Source organism: Asterias rubens, chromosome 12 (assembly GCF_902459465.1).
Source record: "Asterias rubens chromosome 12, eAstRub1.3, whole genome shotgun sequence".
Lineage (NCBI taxonomy): Eukaryota > Metazoa > Echinodermata > Asteroidea > Forcipulatida > Asteriidae > Asterias > Asterias rubens.
This window is the reverse complement of record NC_047073.1, coordinates 2,295,477-2,316,204: the sequence shown is the minus strand read 5'-3', so window position 1 is coordinate 2,316,204 and position 20,728 is coordinate 2,295,477. Positions and strand designations below refer to the sequence as shown.

The 20,728-nt window shown below is 38.4% G+C and overlaps 1 protein-coding gene across 1 annotated transcript in view; it reads right to left on the bottom strand.

The window, feature by feature from the left end:
- Positions 1-1,259: 1,259 nt before the first annotated feature.
- LOC117297682 (gamma-aminobutyric acid type B receptor subunit 1-like) overlaps positions 1,260-20,728 on the bottom strand; it is a 30,678-nt gene continuing 11,209 nt past the window's right edge. The window contains exons 2-17 of the mRNA XM_033780830.1: positions 19,605-19,766; positions 18,654-18,824; positions 17,656-17,757; positions 16,083-16,148; positions 14,752-14,949; positions 11,971-12,106; positions 10,506-10,600; positions 10,101-10,164; positions 9,373-9,453; positions 7,762-7,912; positions 7,229-7,361; positions 6,631-6,738; positions 3,866-3,985; positions 3,250-3,382; positions 2,231-2,439; positions 1,260-1,445 (exon numbers count right to left, since the gene is read on the bottom strand). Coding sequence (XP_033636721.1) covers positions 1,260-1,445; positions 2,231-2,439; positions 3,250-3,382; positions 3,866-3,985; positions 6,631-6,738; positions 7,229-7,361; positions 7,762-7,912; positions 9,373-9,453; positions 10,101-10,164; positions 10,506-10,600; positions 11,971-12,106; positions 14,752-14,949; positions 16,083-16,148; positions 17,656-17,757; positions 18,654-18,824; positions 19,605-19,766 — 2,115 coding nt within the window. The remainder of the gene's footprint in view (positions 1,446-2,230; positions 2,440-3,249; positions 3,383-3,865; positions 3,986-6,630; positions 6,739-7,228; positions 7,362-7,761; positions 7,913-9,372; positions 9,454-10,100; positions 10,165-10,505; positions 10,601-11,970; positions 12,107-14,751; positions 14,950-16,082; positions 16,149-17,655; positions 17,758-18,653; positions 18,825-19,604; positions 19,767-20,728) is intronic.

Below are 20,728 nucleotides of genomic sequence, written 5' to 3'. Positions count from 1 at the left end.
ACAACTTGACATTAATTTAAGTAAACAAAAATATTTTCCTGATCTTTTGCGGCAAAAAAAAATACAGCCTATTTTACTTTCAAGCTTTCGTATGCAGTTGTGATTCAGTTGAAATTGAAAACTCAATTCAATTTTAATGCGAGGCTTGCACATTTGCTATTAATATTAGTTTCAGTTAAGCCCATTGTGTAAAGCACTGTAAACTCGCTACTTTCCCGAAACTGTGAACAATTTACCCAAATGCAAATTTCAGACTATAAATGTGTATACATGTACCCCCTTGTGTATGACGTCACATGCCTAAAACAGCGCCCTCAATGAAATCAATGAAGACCTACATTTACCATTAACCAAGATACAGTGTGCGGTGCGGTACACGCGTATGTTTCACTGCGGCAATGGTGGCCAATGCAAGTGGTCTACTTGCCGGGAATTGTACAGGGAAAACCCTTAGTTTCGGAATCTTAGTAATAATTATATGACGAAGTCTAGAGCAAGCTATAGTTTATAACGAGAAGAAACCTTCGATCCACTAAAGTAAAAGTAACAGTCCCAGCCGATTGTCTACCTACTAGTAGTTTCAAAGCAGGACAGTTCTTTTCAGAACTTAGAAGTCTCCCGAAAAAATCCAAAAAAAATCTACTCCGCGGTAGTAGAATATATAAATTCAGCAAGACAGTTCTTTAAAGAAGAAACCTGGCAAGTAGATATACACATGGTGTTTATTTTATTACACTATGCACTGCAAAAAAACACCCAGGATTAAGATCCTAAAAATGTTAACAGTTTGAGAAGCTAAACATAATATATACGGATATTCAAAATTTAACGAAATGCCAGTGAGTGGCAAGTAGGAACATGTAACCAGCATCTCTATTAATAAAAAATTTATTACATGTACATGTACTGGTTTCTTATATCTGTCACTCAGTGACACTCAAGACGTTTCAACAATCACTATTTTCCTGCAAGGTGTGTGGGACTACGTTTTGAGTTGTGAGACCCACTCCCTTTGTATAGCACCATGTAATGGTTTACAAGGTTCTGTGGGGCAATATAAATGCTGCCAATCAAACCCCCATTCCCCATCTCATCTAGATAAGTACACCCACTCTGGAGTATTTCACACAAACACACGGGATCAACAGCTTTACGTCCCATCCGAAGGACAAATAAAAGGCCGTCCTTCCAATTTGAAAAAGCACACTCGGTCTAAATATACAATCACATTCATATAAATGAAGTGACAGAAAACCGTTTCACCGATGAGCTACCAACATTTGACCCCCTGATGTGGACGGATGCTGTTGGGGCCCTGATGCGGGCCCCGATACCGTCATTACAGTTGCAACAGGTGGGCCATGACATGAGCGCTCCGGCGCGACGCTTGCTGACGCCATTGTGGTTATCTTGGTGCCACCTGGGTTTCGTATTACATCACGTATCTGAATATTGAAAGTAAATTACTGTTATCTATTAAACACTTATTAAAAGGCAATAAATATAAATCTATATTACTTTGATGAAACACAGCAAACCACCCTTTATTACTGTACTGACAATCCTTTGTCCTAAATACTTTACTCCTATTGGTTCTTAGCAACACAATTGTTTATTAATTAAAAACTTTGATTGGCTATAAATTCTCCGCTTATTCTGGATACCTTCCCTTGCTCGTTCCTCTTTTTCGGCTATAAATGGATACTTTTTAGTTTGTACTTGTTTATACCTCTGAAGAAGATCTGGTTTGGATTAAAAGGTAAAGCAATTTTCCCTACCTAATTTTGTTATTTATTATAAACATGTATACCGAAAAGAGACACATCAGTTTCCGTTTTCAGTATTCTTATTAAGTTTTGATAATTATTGTGAATGTCGGTAATGCTGGGATAAAAATAAACTGTGTCATCGCTGTAGATGTGGGTTTTTACTCTTTATTCTTTGGCATTGTTTTGGCTGAGTGTAACCTTTGTTTTGTTGTCGCCGTTTCGGACCTAGCAATAGACCTTTATCACGCTGTCACCATCTTGGTCATGTTCCCTGTTTCCAATGACAGTAATGAATGCTTAAATATTAATTGTGCGTGGCACCAGACTATTATTTCGTCTAACCTCAGTTTGGTTACAATGAGTTGGAATGGAGTGAAATCAAGATAGTCTATAGCCTTGCACGCGTGCACATTTCTTCAAAGATGGTGGCCAATGACGTCACCCATCTGATTTTCGCTTACCTTAGGGGTGAAGATAATAAGGAGAGTTGTGGTTGTACTGACTGTGATGCAGACTGACGTCACAATAAAAACGGTTTCGTTCCTCAGGGGGTCCATGAGTAGGCTAAAGACCGCCCCCATGCAGGATAAGATGAAGACGTTGTAAACTGACATGCCGATGTTCTTGGAGTCGTTCAGTGCCTCAATCTTTACGTTCCTCGTCTCGTACGCTGTTTGAGCGGGAAAGTAAAGTGGAGAATCGCAACAAAAACGTTTGGTATTGGTCGAGCTGTCTATGGACCAATCCGACGAAACAAAATTGGTAGCGCCCTCTATTGACAAATTAACAACTACGGTGTCTTTGTGCATAATTTAGGCATTGAAGACACCGCAGCAAATAGCGCATGATGCCCGGTGCGCGTCGGATTGGTAGACTGTTGGTCCCCTGTCTTTATTCGAAAGACACATACTTGCTTTTCAAAACAAGTAATGGTTTAATTGAATAAACGTGCGTTGACGTAAGGAATTCAATATCTGTGTTTTGATTGGTCATAGTTGTTCTGGGTGCAGCTGTCCAACATCACCTCAGACCAATCAAAACGCAGATATGGAAAGCTTACCTTCGGTCGTCTGCATGCAGTGTGCACTGTGTATTGTGTTCAGTACATGTACTTGCATGTCGTTTTATACGTAGGTATTGCTATACGTTCTTAATGTGAAATGAATGTAGGTGAAAGGTGATTACATTATATAAAAACGGCGTTGACGTAGGCTCAACGGCATATCTCTGGCTTAATTCACGAGCCTTTTAGTGGGACGTCAGATGTCCAGGCCAGTGGTCGAGCTGTCTATTACATGTAGGCCCTATATTGGACTCGTTTATAAATTAGAACCCCCAAAGAGCGCACGCGTAAATACAGAAGTAGTGCATGTCACCAAACATAGGACAGAACATATATTTATACATTAATAAATATTGTAACATCACAATATTGAAGTCTAAAAGGATGACGTACCGTGTACTAGGTTGTGAAACTTACCAAGAAAGAGTCCGAAGACAAGTTGAATTCCGTTGAATATGTAAATACCAGCTAGCCACGTGAGATCTGATACTCCAATGCGAGTACAGCGTTGAACGACTGGTATCAACAGAAGATCTCCTTCTGATTTGCCCTTGGTGAGAAAAAATAACACTTATTTGTTGATAAAAACATTGACAGTAGTTCTAAGTTTGTTCTTGTTCATTTTCGACAAAGATGAGGTCTTTTATAAGTATATGAGGTCTTTTATATCTCCAGCCGTGACACTTGTGTCCTTAAGCAAGACACTTTAACCATCGCTTCGTCCTTTGGATGGGATGTAAAGCCGTTGGTCCCATGTGTTGTGTAACGCATGTAAAAGAACCCAGTACACTTATCGCAAAGAGAAGGGGTTCGCCCCGGTGTTCCTGGCTGTGGCTGCTATATGCGCCGTGCACGTGTGTACACAAAACGCAATCTACAAAATTTGCACAATCTTCAGATTGCACGCAGTTTTTCGGAATCATCAACTTAAGCTGTCGTACAAACAGAGTACAAGTTTGTAGCAGCGAATTGGTCTAACAAATATATGAATATGAAATGTATAATTATTATATTAAACAATTTGAATTTCTACCTGAGACGGATAGCTTTCCCAAACAGCTTGTAAGGGTCTCACTTCCCAGACTCCAAGATAAACGCTTTCCAAAAGTAAAAAAATTCCCACCATGGTGACGAGCTGGTAGTCCTTTACAGACTGAAAAGAAAAGGATTAGGAAATAAAGAAACAGTGTCAAAATATTATCTTTCTGTTTGGCTTTATAGATTAACTATCTAACAGGGCCCAGTTTCATAAAACTGTTTTGCTTAGTAAATGTCTTTGCTAAGCAAAAAATTAGCAGCCCACCAATGTCAACTGAATGGAATCTTGGCCGGTAACCTGTATTTACAAGATTTTCCTGTGCTTAGCAAGGTTGTAGTGCTTACTGGCTAAATGGTTGAAACCCAACCCCAAATGGTTCAACTTGTAAATCGAGCGACCTCTACGTCAGGTTTTCGGGTGCTCCCATAATTCCTATGAAGACAGCCGTCTATATACCGTACTTTGATTGTCTTTATTCTTTGAGGTAAATTTCCCCCTTTTGTATTATATATTTATATTTCTAAAGTTGTTTAAGTTTATTATCTAAACTTGTTGTTCATAAGACATGAATTTGAGAAATTAATATCTTTAGAATCTGCCATTTATGCTCTTAGTTTGGTTAAAGTTTTCTAAATGTTGCCGATGTAAAAAGTATTTCATGTTGGCGCGGCCGACGAAGCCCTGGCGGGAACCGCAGACGTATTGAAGTACTCTTTTAGGAAGTGTTTTGATTATTCACTTGCTCTCGTTCAGTCATTTATTTTCTTTGATATGATTTATTGTATAAAAAAGTATTTAGTTATGCCATAATTCCTATGAAGACAGCCGTCTATAATCGATACTTTGATTATCTTCATTCCATAATTCCTATGAAGACAGCCGTCTATAATCGATACTTTGATTATCTTCATTCCATAATTCCTACAAAGACTGCCGTCTATAATCGATACTTTGATTATCTTCATTCCATAATTCCTATGAAGACAGTCGTCTATAATCGATACTTTGATTATCTTCATTCCATAATTCCTATGAAGACAGCCGTCTATAATCGATACTTTGATTATCTTCATTCCATAATTCCTATGAAGACAGTCGTCTATAATCGATACTTTGATTATCTTCATTCCATAATTCCTATGAAGACTGCCGTCTATAACCGATACTTTGATTATCTTCATTCCATAATTCCTATGAAGACTGCCGTCTATAATCGATACTTTGATTATCTTCATTCCATAATTCCTATGAAGACTGCCGTCTATAATCGATACTTTGATTATCTTCATTCCATAATTCCTATGAAGACAGTCGTCTATAATCGATACTTTGATTATCTTCATTCCATAATTCCTATGAAGACTGCCGTCTATAACCGATACTTTGATTATCTTCATTCCATAATTCCTATGAAGACTGCCGTCTATAATCGATACTTTGATTATCTTCATTCCATAATTCCTATGAAGACAGCCGTCTATAATCGATACTTTGATTATCTTCATTCCATAATTCCTATGAAGACAGTCGTCTATAATCGATACTTTGATTATCTTCATTCCATAATTCCTATGAAGACAGCCGTCTATAATCGATACTTTGATTATCTTCATTCCATAATTCCTATGAAGACAGTCGTCTATAACCGATACTTTGATTATCTTCATTCCATAATTCCTATGAAGACAGTCGTCTATAATCGATACTTTGATTATCTTCATTCCATAATTCCTATGAAGACAGCCGTCTATAATCGATACTTTGATTATCTTCATTCCATAATTCCTACGAAGACAGCCGTCTATAATCGATACTTTGATTATCTTCATTCCATAATTCCTATGAAGACAGCCGTCTATAATCGATACTTTGATTATCTTCATTCCATAATTCCTATGAAGACAGTCGTCTATAACCGATACTTTGATTATCTTCATTCCATAATTCCTATGAAGACAGCCGTCTATAATCGATACTTTGATTATCTTCATTCCATAATTCCTATGAAGACAGCCGTCTATAATCGATACTTTGATTATCTATAACCGATACTTTGATTATCTTCATTCTTTCAGACATTAAAACAAAATGAGCCGAATCCTCAGAAGTCTAAAACGACACATGATTTACTGAGTGTCACAAATGGTGGATGGAGAATCCGATTTTTAGGAAAACCTACGGCCAAATCTCCAACATCTGACCACAACGCAGCGTTTTTCCCAACCCTTACGGGTCCCGAAAATCTACAGCTACATGAGTATACGAAGCAACAAATCTATCAGTAGTCCCGTCTGAAAAGCATCCAGCCTTGGTAAGTTTCCAATCGTCCATTTTGTTCTTTCTTCTCGGATCACTGGTATGTAATCGACCCTTTGTATGCTTTAAAGACTCTGGACATACTATTGGTAATTGTCAAAAACTAGTCTTTACAGTTGGTGTATCTCAACATATGCATAAAATAACAAACCTGTAAAAATTTGAACTCAATCGGTCGTCGAAGTTGCGAGATAATAATTAAAGAAAAAACACCCTTGTCACACGAAGTTGTGTAAATCTGAACTGAGTTGACAACTGGTAAATTTCAACTAATAATAGGTTTGTACAGTAGACATTTGGGGGATTGGGTGTCTGGCAGGCCTAAAGCACTAGAAAATATTTCTGGCGGTTGATAGTTTTTACTTGGTATCGAGTACTGACATGTTTGGCCGAGACTACCCTAAAACCGGTCTCCTATGGCGTCATTTACTGCGTATAGTTACCCGTCTTTCCAGTTTTTTGTTCATGAAGATCTTATGAACTCGCCACGTCTTTGAGAACATGGAACCAAAACCGAGTGTGAAACCGAGTGATAGCATCCATAGTCGAGCCTAACAAACAAACAAACAAACAAACAAACAAACAAACAGTTAAACAAAATAGCAGTTATAGTAACACAATAATTATAGCAATGTAGCGGGTTTTGGTCATTTGGTGCTTGAGTTGTGGCACGGACCCAATTTCATGGCTCGGCTTACCGTAAGCAAAGAAACGGCGCTTACGACCATAAAGCAGGAACTAACAAATAAATGAACTAAACATAATTAAAAACCACAAATGCTAACATATGGAAACGTTTGCGGTAACACCATGTAAGGACTATCTCTAATGAGTTGGGGAGGGGTTCTGAAAAGAACCGTTGGTTTCAACTCGACGTTTCGATCAGTATGCTCTGATCGTCTTCTGGAGAAAATTCTAACATACAAAAAGGTCCTCCCTCGGCTACATTCAAAAGGACTTGTAAACCCTCATAGCCAAATTAAAACAGGAACCAAAAAAACATTTCAAAGCTATATGAAGCAGGAACTGAGTTTGACTTACCCTGCAGAGGTGGTCCATATTTTCAAACCCAACCATCTCTTCATCGACGCCGTTCAGCACAACTGATATATACGTCATAATGCTCCCAAGAATAATTAGGTTGTTGATAGTTGGACTTGACAGCTTGATAATTCTAGATAAATGCAGTATACAGAGGTAAAACGATTGGCAGGTAAAACATTCGCATAAATTATAGTTTTAAAGGCCCTGAGGGACACTATTGGTAATTGTCAAAAAAAGGTATTCTCTCTTGATGTATCTCAACAAATGCATACAAAACAAACCTGTGAAATTTTCAAACTCAAATGGTCGTCGAAGTTGCGAGATAATAAGGGAAGAAAACCACCCTTGTCGCTTGTTGTGTGCTTTCGGAGGCCTTTAATTCGAGACCTCAGCTGGGGGGTCTCGAATTCAATTCAAATGTTTTGGTGAGAAATTACTTCTTACTAAAAAAACTGGTCAAAAAAATGATCTACAAAAAGGTATCCGAACTCTTTAGTCATCGTAAAGTGACATAAGATTGGTGTTTATACTTTTGTTTGCGCATGACAACATTAAAGTTGAGTAGTGCGAAAGCCAGCACGATGCCCAGAGCTGAGAGCGTGCAGACGGTAGCGAACCCCGTTGATGATAACGTTATTAGTCTCTCCTCAATTCGTATCTCATCATGTGGTGGCTCGCCGTCTGGAGAATAAACAAAAATCATGAATTCATGAACGCAAACCAAATTCACTTGACAAATGATGAATGGGGTGCCTCGTCGTCTGGAAATTGAAGAATACAAACAATGATGATTTAATATTTTTTACCAAAATGACAAATTAATCGCCGAATGCTTCAACATAAATGTCATGACACGATGTCAGACAAAACAATTTATAATCAAAAACGGAAACTCACATGACAAAGGACAGAATTACAAGAATGATCAAATATAGACACATGGACGAGGTTCGTAACTAACAAGTGTCTAAGGTTTTTGAACTCCTTGAGTGCGTTTCTGACAAGTAATTTTTATTTGCTTGTCTTTTTAAAAGCATCTCTATGGTGTATGTCTCATTTGTCAAATTACCACCAGAAAATGGTTGTTGGAGTCACACTGGTTTTATCTTATTTATTGTTTTATTTATTTTCCTCAAAACCTCAAAAAATGGAGAAGAAAACAAGATTTATAAAATTTATATCAAGTATACAGTAATGGGGATATTAACGCGTAAGCAAAGAAACAGGACAACCCTGACACTCTCGGACGACCCCCAGACCATCTTGACAAAGTATGAAACAAAATGATTGTCGAAAACGATCTGAGTAGCCGACCATCACATTCAAGAAGCTGATTACGAAACAAAACTGTTTGTTATAACTATCTCGCATACGGCTACGTACATGCATAATTTCACTATTCTCTCTATAAATATAAAAAAAATTGAATCTATGAAAAATTTTCAGGCTATGTAAGTGGGACCAAAGTGAGATCAAAGTGTTCGAATACGCGCGAGAATTGCAATGTCCAATAAATGCAAATGTTGACGGGAAGTAATGTTTGCGTCCGATCAACTGATGAACTATAACAAACTTTCTTCAGAAGACGATCAGAGCATACTGATCGAAACGTCGACGGTTCTTTTATAAACCACCCCAACTCATTAGAGATAGTCATTACATGGTGTTACCGCAAACCTTCCCATTATAACAAACGCATTTAAAGACACTGAACACTGTTGGTAATTGTCAAAGACCAGTCTTCTCACTTGGTGTATCTCATATGCATAAATAACAAACCTGTGAAAATTTGAGCTCAATCGGTTGTCAAAGTTGCGAGATATTCACAAAAGAAAAAATACCCTTGTCACACTAAGTTGTTTGCTTTCAGATGCTTGATTTCGAGACCTCAAATTCTAAATCTGAGGTCTCGAAATCGAATTCGTTGAAATTTACTTCTTCCTCGAAAACTACATTACTTCAGAGGGAGCCGTTTCTAACAATGTTTTATACTATCAACAGCTACCCATTACTCGTTACCAAGTAAGGTTTTATGCTAATAATTATTTTGAGTAATTACCAACAGTGTCCACTGCATCAAAGTCGGTAGGAAAAGATGGAAGGGCCAAATTTTGGCAATATTAACGAAAATAGAAACTTACTCAGAAAGTACACTCCGCCGTCGTCCCACTCGAACTTGTCTTCGCGTGACAGAAATCTTCCCACGACTTTAGCCTTTCCATCTATAAATGGAGTTAGAGTTTAAAATGTGTGGTTTAGTTGGAAAAGGCGACATCAAGTGTAGGTCATTCAAATCTATTCTAGAAATATAACGAGATATTCAGAAAATTGATTGACCCAATTTTCCTGACGGCATCACAACTTGCTTGCGCAATTTTAAAAGGTAGATTTCCCCGTCCGTTGCGCAATACGCATTTAAGGCGAGGCACACGCAAAATAGACAATTTCTATTGTTGATGAACACTAACTGAGCCGGTTGGCATGGATGGCATTTTCTGCAAACTGTCATCAAAATAAAATACCTGACACAATTGGTTGCTTTGTTTCAAAACATTTCGACACTAGCTTTGTTATGATTGGTGTGAATAGTATTATGAACTTAAGAATTAACTACAAAACAAACAGTAAAAATGCAAGTCGCCAGACACACAAGGCCTGAAGGCTACTTCAAGGTGTGGGCTACATTTTATTTTTTCCAGGGGCCGTTGCCACCTACTCCTAGGCCTTTACAGTCCATACGGATGTAGGCTTGGGTATCATCCATCAGAAGCCTATGTCTGGAAGGGCAGAAAGCACCACCTCCTCCAACTTTACAGTATGTTTTAACAATAATGCAATTACTAACACGGCCATTTCAACTTCACTTCACCTTTGATTTGTTCGATTTGAAACTGTCCCACCCTGTCGCCATCTTCCAGAAAACTAAGTGGACCCTGAAACGAAACAGATAGAGCTAAAGATAGAGCGAAATAGATATGGCACCTAAATATTTATAAATTTAATAACTATAATTTTTGTAATTCATTCAATTAAAAACTTGTCCAATAGGATTTAAAACCATTGGTAAAACTCAATGAGCAAAATACTCTGGAAATCCTTGTGTAAAGTATTGTACTGTATTGTATTAAGTTTAAGTTGTGGAGGTCGAGAAGACTCAACAGCAATTGGTTATTGATTGCTTTATGATAAAAATGAGGGAAAGTGAGAGATGGGAGAGAAAGACAAAGAAGTGCTTAGCGCCTTGAAGGTCAGACTAATAATGCAATCTACTTACCGAGACTCCAACAAAATAGATGTTGTCCAAAACGTTCATGAATATATCACGCATTTCGTGGTCGTTATACGTGTAGTCTTCAAGTGTCTTGTTCACTTTTGAAGAGAAGTATAAAAAATAACCGTTTTTAAACTAGAATTAATCGAAGTTCAATTATAAAGAGACTTATGAATGAGCTCAAGGGTTGATTAAAACAAAATTGAGGCTTAAGGGTGTCTTGGGATTGATAAAGGTCATTTGCACCAGTTTGAGTCTCACCGTCCCTTAGAGGCACCGGACAACTTTGAGATTATTGCCAAAAACCAATATTTCTCACTGGGTGTATCTCAACGGGTATGCATAAAATAACAAACCTGTGAAAATTAGCTCAATCGGTTGTCGAATTTGCGAGATATTAATGAAAGAAAAAACACCCTTGTCGCACCATCGTCACACGAAGTTGTGTGCTTGCAGATGCTTGATTTCGAATAAACAAATAAATAATCAAACGAAATAGTAAATATATAATTTTTAAAAAAATAGTAAAAAATAGAGTTGATTATGGAAATGTTCATTTTCTGTTCTTATAATAATCTCTGCCTGTAATTCATACCGTAGACCTTTTGGTATTACTTTTATTTGTAGAACCACGGGTAAAGCTCACATGTAAGCTCACTGGTTAAAGATGTTTTAAATAGACCACCACCGGTCTGGCTGTCTAGTTTTTTCATAACCTTTGGTAATAGTTGTGAAAGGCCAGGCTTCTCACTTGGTGTATCTCAACAAGTGCAGTGAAAATTTTGGCTGAATTTTTCGTTTAAGTTGTGAGATAATAATGGAAGAAAAAACACCTGTGTCGCACGAAGTTGTGTGCTTTCAGATGCTTGATTTCGGGACCTATCTCAGCTGAGGTCTCGAGTTCAATTCAAATATTATACTGAGAAGTTACTTCTTTCTCGAAAACTAAGTTACTTCAGAGGGAGCTGTTTCTCGCAATGTTTTATACTATAAACAGCTGTCCACTGCTCGTTACCAAGTACGTTTTTATGCTACTAAATATACTATCCAGAGGACATTATTGCATATGCAACAAGTCCGCCGGACGGTGTGCATATTTATGCAATCGTGCCCGCCCGGACGCTGCTGCATACTGCAATTGAGTCCGCCCGGACACATGTGCATATGCATTATGCAGTTGCGTCCGCCCCCGTGTAAAACCATTCTTGCAGATAATTGAACGCCCTTATGGAATAAAAAAAAAATAAAAAAAATAAACGCCCTTGGTCGACGAACACGTTCGCCATCTTTTTGTTTTAAGGCTACGCGCATGTCATGAATGACATGGGAAATGTTCGGCCTTTGGGTATTCGCTGCAATCATAAAATACGTGAATATTCATGTACATGTCCATTGGACGGTTTTTGCAACGCCCCGGAGCGGACAGTATTGCATGGCGGACACAGTTGCATCTGACTACGGTACTTACCCAATCGAAGTGGTGCAATAGAATTGTTCATAGCCAATGCTGCAGTGAGCACGGAGTCATAAAACAATGATCCCGCTCCTCCGAATGATACGCTGCCGGCAAACGCGTTGTAGGCCTCCACGAAATCACTCGGTGTCTGCAAGGAATCGTTCATTACAAGCGTTATAACCAATCCGCGGCAAATTCTGAATTGTTGTATTCAAATATTTGATGTATTTGTTTGATGACTGGGCGACATTATGTGCTTTCCCCCAGGTGTTGTCTATGTCCCGATACCTTTTACAAACATTGTGGAATGCAACCCAATGTTACACAATGTTTTTATTTCTTAGTTTTTCATTCAACAAACCTCCCAAAAATCATCGTTCGCCTAAGACATCTTAACAATACCCCTCTTAACTTTGTTTAAATGGAAAACGGAGAGGGATTTGGCAGTAATGTGTTGGGTTAGCCTTAATTCATTGGTAATTGTCAAAGACCAGTCTTCTCACTTGCTGTATCTCAACATATGCATAAAATAACAAACCTGTGAAAATTTGAGCTCGATTGGTCGTCGGAGTTGCGAGATAACTTTGAAAGAAAAAATCACCCTTGTCACACGAAGTTGTGTGCTTTCAGATGCTCGATTTCGAGACCTCAAGTTCTAAACTTGAGGTCTCGAAATCAAATTCGTGGAAAATTACTTCTTTCCCGAAAACTACGTCACTTCAGAGGGAGCCATTTCTCACAATGTTTTATACAATCAACCTCTCCCCATTACTCGTCACCAAAAAAGGTTTTATGCTAATAATTATTTTTAGTAAGTACCAATAGTGTCCACTGCCTTTAAATGGAAACGGAGAGGGATTTGACAGTAATGTGTTGGGTTAGCCTTAATTTCAGCAGTATGTGGTCGTATGTTTCCCAGGGAGTACAGATAGTTTGAGGATCAATCTTAGAGTAAAAGTATGCCGAGAAAAAATGTTGTAAAGTGCATTAATCTACGACGAAGGAAGCTATAAGAACCAGCGTTGAAGGAACACGTTGCCTTGGATCGGTCGAGTTGGTCTTTCAAAAGCGTTTATAACCGTTTGTTATAAAATGCATTATGGTTGGAAAGATGTTGTAAAAGTAGGATACAATGATCCACACAAACACGCCTCCAAATTGCACGATTTTCCTTTTGCCTCGTCGCCTACCACGGTCGGCCATTAATATGGGAGTCCAATTTTTGACTCCCATAATGGCCGACCGAGTTAGTTTGCAAAGTATGAAAACCACGCAATTTCGAGGCAAATTTGTGTGGATCATTGATACTTTTAAAACCTCTTTCTACCCATATGTTCTTATTTACAAACGCTTTTGAAAGACCAACTCGACCGATCCAAGGCAACGTGTTCCTTTAACTGTAACCAACACTTTGCCAATATTAATAATATTTACTAATGGGAGACTTTCTGGGACGATAGAGGGCAGCAGACTTACCGGGTAAATCCATTGTTCTCAGAATTATGCGCATGTTCAGAACTACGTAAACAATGGAAATTTACCCGGTATGTCTGCTGCCGCCTAGCGTTGGAAAGTCTCCTATTGAATTATTATGAGAATAGTGTTTCATTAACTTTTGATTATATTTTTCCTAATAGTCTAATAATGTCATGAGATTGGAGTGATTCTTTTACTCGAAGACGAAATTGTTGTGTGCAGCAGCTAATTTAATTTTCCCATTAATTGATTTCAGAATGTTTTATGTTTTGTTTATGCTGAGATGTATAACAAAATTGTGGAGCTTCTTACACGCAGCTCGTTCCTGACTACACTTAAAGGCAGTGGACACTATTGGTAATTACTCAAAATAATTATTGGCATAAAACAATAGTTGGTGACGAGTAATGGGGAGAGGTTGATGGTATAAAACTTTGTGAGAAACAGCCATAGTTTTAGAGAAAGACATAATTTTCCATGAATTTGATTTCGAGACCTCAGATTTAGAACATGAGGTCACGAAATCAACCATCTAAACGCACACAACTTCGCGTGACAGGGGTGTTTTTTCCTTAGTTATTATCTCGCAAGTTCGATGACCGATTGAGCTCAAATTTGCACAGGTTTGTTATTTTATGCATATGTTGAGATACACCAACTGTAAAGGCTAGTTTTTGACAATTACCAATAGTGTCCACTGCCTTTAACCGATCCCTATTCCACAATCAATCATACATAAACGTATCTTCTTTATACGCAATATACATCAGCCCCAAGGCAATGTTCATCTATCATAACAACACTTCCCGCAATCAAAATACAATTAGTCATATCTAAGGGTTTCAATCAAACTAAAAATATCTGGACGCAAACATAAACAAGATAAAACTTCGGTGTAATTCTATGACCTTTTCATTATTGAAAACAAAATCTGCATTGTCTGCCTTTTATGCTCACCAGATCCATTCTTGTTGGTTGATTACAGGGTTTCTCGCCCATGTTTGGAGCATTTTAAAAAATGAAGCCTTCCGGATATTGAATTAAATAACGAAAAAGCATAGATTTCTTTTTAAATGTACAAGGTTGACTTCTAAGCGTATACGTTTTTGGCATTGAACAGAGGTGAAACGTACTTTTTTTTGGTTAACAAATTCACTCCATTTTATTCAATACTTTAGTGTTATCATGATTTCATACTAGGAACAATGCCAATATAACGAACCAACGGAAACAAAGTCGTAAACTCGTGAAGTTTTGGCGCAGCCTTTTTACCATTTCAAGAATACATGTTAAATTAAAAAAACGACTATAACACACCCTTCCTGTGATGGAGACCTCTTGAGCTGCTGGTATAAACTGCCAATTGGTGATAATAACTCCCTCCGTAGCTTTAATCATCTCTTCAGCAGTACACGATACCAATGGGTCCTCCAGCGTCACCCAGCCGGGGGAAAAGTACCCAACGCCGCGTAGTATCCACACGTAACGAGGCCCGTACAGACCCTGTTTGTACGCCTGTGGTGACGCAAAAGAATTCAAGTCATGAACACATGTTAAAATTTACACCGATTTGCTCCATGTGTACTTCAAATCAGACTTCAATTATAGACTTGCTTGAATTCACAATAAAACAAATCACCATGTTTTCCCCAACGAATTTAACTCAGTTATAAGTGCTTACTTTTCAAGCAGCGTTGAAAAAAACGCCAAACAAAACCATTTCCATTGCCAACGACCTTATTTTAGATACCGAAACCCGATCCTAGCATGCTTTCCATTTGTTTTTCCTCTTTACAGTTGCAAAACAAAATGAATGGGCACGGTTTTTATATTATACAACCACCTTTAAATATCAACTAGCTAAAAGCAATTTTGAAGAATAAAAGTACAAAAGTGAATGTTTCTAAAAACTCAGAATACCTTGAATGTGTATTAATTTTTGTTTTTTACCCATACACTCAGTACTTTCCCGAGTCCTGTGAAGAAAAAAAAACTTGAATGTGTGTGCTTGTTTTGTTTACCACATAGGTCTTTAAATTGATCAAGATTGCTCTGAAGTGTGCTAGCCCACATTCCCACTTACTACAGCACCACATACTGACCGGGCTTTGTTCCTGAACAAACCAAAGGTATGGTAAGTTAAAACTCTTAAATTTGTTTTATTTGTTAAGAAAACAAACTTTAGATCAGTTCCATACCAAATGAGAGCTTTTTTTTCATTGATTTACTAACTAAATTCAATGCGTTCCATAAAATTTCCTGTGTTTGCCATTTGCCATTTTTTTTCTTTTACATAGTTCTAAAAGTATTTGGTCTTAGTATATTGTTGAGCTTTCCATAGTTTTCCAACCGCGGTAGGCAAAATCTGGGGCTGTTCTAGAAAGCTCACAACACTTTCAATGGGAATAATACGCAAAAGAAACTTGAATAAGGTAGGAACGATATTTGTCATAATTATTTTTAGTCGTCAAACTCGGTTGAAGTGGGAAAGTCACTTTGGAAACTAAAATCAAATTGGAAATTCACTGAGCGAAATGGGAAAACTAAACAATGCTTTTCGTACGTTTAATAGAGTGAGGAGCGAATAATTTTCCTACTTTAAGATCAATTTATATTTTGCACTTAATATGTTAGGACATATCACCTACCTCACAAAAGACCTTCCTCCCTTCCGTATCCCAAAATAGACCGATGATAATTCGAGCATCTTTCTCCTGATTGGACATAGCATGAAGGAGTGGACAAAATAGTCATCAGTGCTTTTAGTGAACAAAACATGATCAGAACGTGTAGATCAAAATCACAAATTACTGAAAAAGGGGTTTGCGGGGCTGTTGTCCCATCCACGGCAGTGCGTCCTTACCTACATTTTGCTTCAAAATTGAGCCCCACATAAATATGGATGTAACAGAAAGGAAGTACGGGTGATTTGCGTCAAAAGAAATCCCGCGCATAATTTGTTATCTTTAACTGTCGGTAAAAGGGTTTCGTTTTCTTCATTAAAGTCTCCATGAACTGAGATGGTCTGTATATGGGGGTATTATAATATAACCCTCTATTGTGCAATAATGCATTAAGGTTTTCTGTGGCGTGCATTGACGTTGGCTAGTAAAAGTGACCCGCATTCGTTGTCGTTAATATGCAACAACATTTCGAAGCGAAAAATTCGAAGTTGAAATGTCCTGTAGTTTTTGACTGTGCAAGTCTCGCATGAGTATTTAGCTCCCGAGAACCTGTGAGCTTTCGTGAGGAATACACCCGGCGAAAGTTCGAACTGATTGGAACAGTTTAGACCAGGGCTTACATACAAACATGTACATACATACATACATCAAGGCTTTTATAAAACATCACTACGTCAAGACTGCAGCGCATTAGGTTGGGTATAGATATTTGTTTGATACACTTCTTGAATGTTCGTAGAGAGTCAGATTTCCTGACTGAGGTGGTGAGTGCATTCAAGGTGTGTGGAGCAAAATGAGAGAAGGTGCGACTTGTGCAGACTTTAAGAAGCTTGATTGGGTTTAGTTCAGTGAGTTTGGTCTTGATTTGGTGACCGGTTCCCTGATATGGTATCTGGTTATCGTGTCCTTGCTGTGCCGCCGAATGTGGTGAGGTTTAGTCGGTTCATTCCGGTGTCGCATGCAATTATGTCCTCTTTGCAATACTACCCGGAGGACAATATTCGCCGGACGGGTTAACATGTGCAATCGTGTCCGCCCGGACGCTGCTGCACAGTGCAATTGTGTCCGCCCGGACACATTTGCATATGCAGTTGTGTCTGCCCCTGTGCAAAACCGTCCCTGCAGTAAGTTAATAAACGCCCTTGGTCGACGGAACACGTTCGCATTTTTTTTACAAGCTAAGTGCTTGTTACGAATGACATGGGAAATGTTCGGCCGTTGGGCATTCGCTGCAATCATTAAAAATACGTGAATATTCATGCTGCATACACGTAGGTTCAGTGCATGCACGCTCGCATACGCGCGCACATTTTTGCATAGCCCCGGCCACGATTGCATGTGCAAAGTGTCCGGAGCGGACAGTATTGCATGGCGGACACAATTGCATTTGACACCGGCCTTGTGTAGTAGTCCATTGGGCTTGCGGGAACGCGTGTAGGGAACATGTTCTTTGAATTAGGATTTTAATTTAGAACTAGTAATGGTTGAATCCTTAAAGTGAGTTGAATTCGATTGTTGAGAGCTGTTGTTGGGTTACCTTAAGGTAACCGACGTAGCTGGCAGGACTGTCTTCAAACATCTCATTCGCCACAATGGTGATGTTATTTTCATTCAGCATAGATCGTAGGGAATCCATCACCTGGGATATAACAATAGACAATGGATACAAACAAAACAATGAAAACACAAACAAACAGTGGGTTCCTGAGTGCAATGTTTGATTGGCAAGTAAATCTGTCAATCAGGTTTTTCTGCTTAAAGACACTGGACACTATTGTAATTACTCAAAATAATTGTTAGCTTATACTAATTTGGTAACGAGCAATGGAGAGCTGTTGATAGTATAAAACATTGTGAGAAACTGCTCCCTCTGAAGTAACGTAGTTTTCGAGAAAGAAGTAATTTTCCACGCATTTAATTTCGAGGCGTCATGATAAGATTTTAAGGTCCCAAAATCAAGCATCTGACAGCACACAATTTCGTGTGATAAGAGTAACGTAGTTTTTGAGTTTGAGAAAGAGGTAAAGTTCTTACTCAAATATTAAAAGACTTCAGGCCTGAAGCCTTTTATTAGGCATCTGATTGACACATAAACCTGTGCAACAAGGGTGTTTTTCTTTCATTCTGCTCTCGCAACTTTGTCTTGGGATACACCGACAGAGAATACTGGTGTTGACAATCATACCAAAGATGTTCAGTGTCTTAAATAACTCTATGAAACTGTGCCCTGGGGTGGATTTTTTAGGACTAGTCCTAGGAGATATGAAAAACGTATGGCTCGTCCTAAGTCAGGATGAGTAACTCGTCCTAACTTGAGATAAGACTAGTCTTGACTCTTTGTGAAAATCACCCCTGCAGCCGATTTCACGAAAGGCTAGGATTAATCCTAACTCAAGTTAGGACGAGTAACCCGTCCTAACTTAGGATGGGTTCAATTCGTCCTACGTATTTTGGTACGCAACTGAACCCGTCCTAAGTCCTAAGATTAATCCTAAGTTAGGAAGAGTTTGGTGAAATCGACGGCTGTTACATTACCGATGAGAAGAGCACGTTACTGTAGCGTAGTATTGCCACCTTGTCCCATCCATACATCTGTATCAATCTGAGACGTGGAACGTTCTGCTGCGAGGCGGATTGTACGGTCCGGTAGTATGTCTTGCACTGGGTGCGGTCTGAGAGACTCGGTGATACCGCGCCGTTTCCAATCTGATGGGGGTAATGAGAAACACTGGCGTTAAAGACAGTGGACACTATTGGTAATTGTCAAACACTAGTCTTCACAGTTGGTGTATCTCAACATATGCATAAAATAACAAACCTGTGAAAATTTGAGCTCAATCGGTCGTCGAATTTGCGAGATAATAATGAAAGAAATAATGAATGTTTTGATGGAATTATCATCACGTAGGAAGACCATCCTCTGTGCAAAAATGTCATCGAAAGTTTGTGGGTTTTAACAACACGTTGCACTTGAGAGTTCCAAGTATACCGTTTCAACCTGAGACTGGCTCATAATTTTCCCCCTTTCCATGAGGACTCTATCTATTAGCAAATGTAGTGTTATGCATAGTTGGATTTGACCTTAACGAACCTCTTTCAGAAAAAGGAGAGCTACTCTCAAAGTTGGTTATACTTCTAAACATCCCTTTCAAACTTCTTCATTCCAATGAAGATATAAAAGTTCAAAATACGAGGTATGCCTACCTCGTTTTTTTTTCTTCTTAAATTGAATACGCCGAACAGGGTCTCCTTCCTCTGAGCTATATCCCATCGGGGATATTATTATAACTCGATGGAGTATTTTACTTTCAATTTGGGTACCAATAATTGACTCCAGTGTGGAACTTTGGTTGGTGAATCCTGTTTGTATATAGCCAACACATCAGGGCCTAGAACTACCTCCATTGGTATCACGAATTTGGGTATTTTACCCCCAATTTGTGGTACCCCCCAACAAAAATTCTTCTAAATTTGGCGAAGTTATACCTGTATGATATCAAACTGCCCGGTGGTTTGGCAAAGCACTTCGCATTCTTCCGAGTAGAAACTACCGAGAAGGAACGGCATTGGCTTGCCTGGGCCATCGTAGATATGACTGTAAAGAACGTACTCCGCATTCCCGGTGTTTGGTAGTTGTGGTTTCATCGGCTGAGATTAAAAATAAATTAAAAAAAAAAAATTAAAAAAAAATTAAAAATAAATTTTTAGAACTAAGGTTTTACGAACTTCGAAACATCTACCTAAAACCGACCGTTCTCTTATTTTCAACGTGACGTCACTCTATTGTTGAAAGTGTAGATTATTTTTACGAATCGACACTTTCGTTATGAATCTACTCTGAAGTGTAGATTCGTAACATAATCTACAGTTGAGTGTAGATTACTGTAGATTCATTACAAACTTTTAAGTTTAGATAGTTCAACTTGAAAAATACTGTCTTTCCAAACTGAAAGATAACATTAACTGTAGCAAAACATAGCTGAAAATATGTTATCTTTCAATTTACAATAGCATTTTCCAGCTAAGAAAAATCACTTTAGTAACACAATTTATTGTAAGCTCTGCAAACTGACGTTGTACTCGATAATGTTGCAAGCACTAAAGTATACCTATAATTATTTTGTAAAATAATCATAAAATGTGACCAACCGTTGTTTGGCATGGCAACGTAGACGAAATTAGATAGATTTAAGGAAAGGTTTTGGTGCTAATGTGGAGGTTTGTAATGAAATAAATCAAGAAAAGAACGGAAATCCGAGTGCATTCTGTTGAACCTGTATTCACAGTGAGCTGCACGGCAGATACAAGGTCGCAGGAGGGCTAAACTAAAGCTGTGTTTGTACAAGAAACAAATACTATGAAAACAAGCTCCTTATTTCAAGATAATACTAATTCAATCAAAGACGCTCTTTTGAATCACGAGATGGAAGACTCGGAAGAGAACGGAACAGTCCGGCCGGTGCGGAAACACTTTGAAAGAGATCCTTCGATTTATTCGAATTCCAATGAAATTGACATGGTCGGACCACAACTCCAAGCTGGTTAATTGTGCTGTCCATATTGTGTCAGTGTAGTTTAATATGTTCAAATTAAATCAGGCAAGGACTATA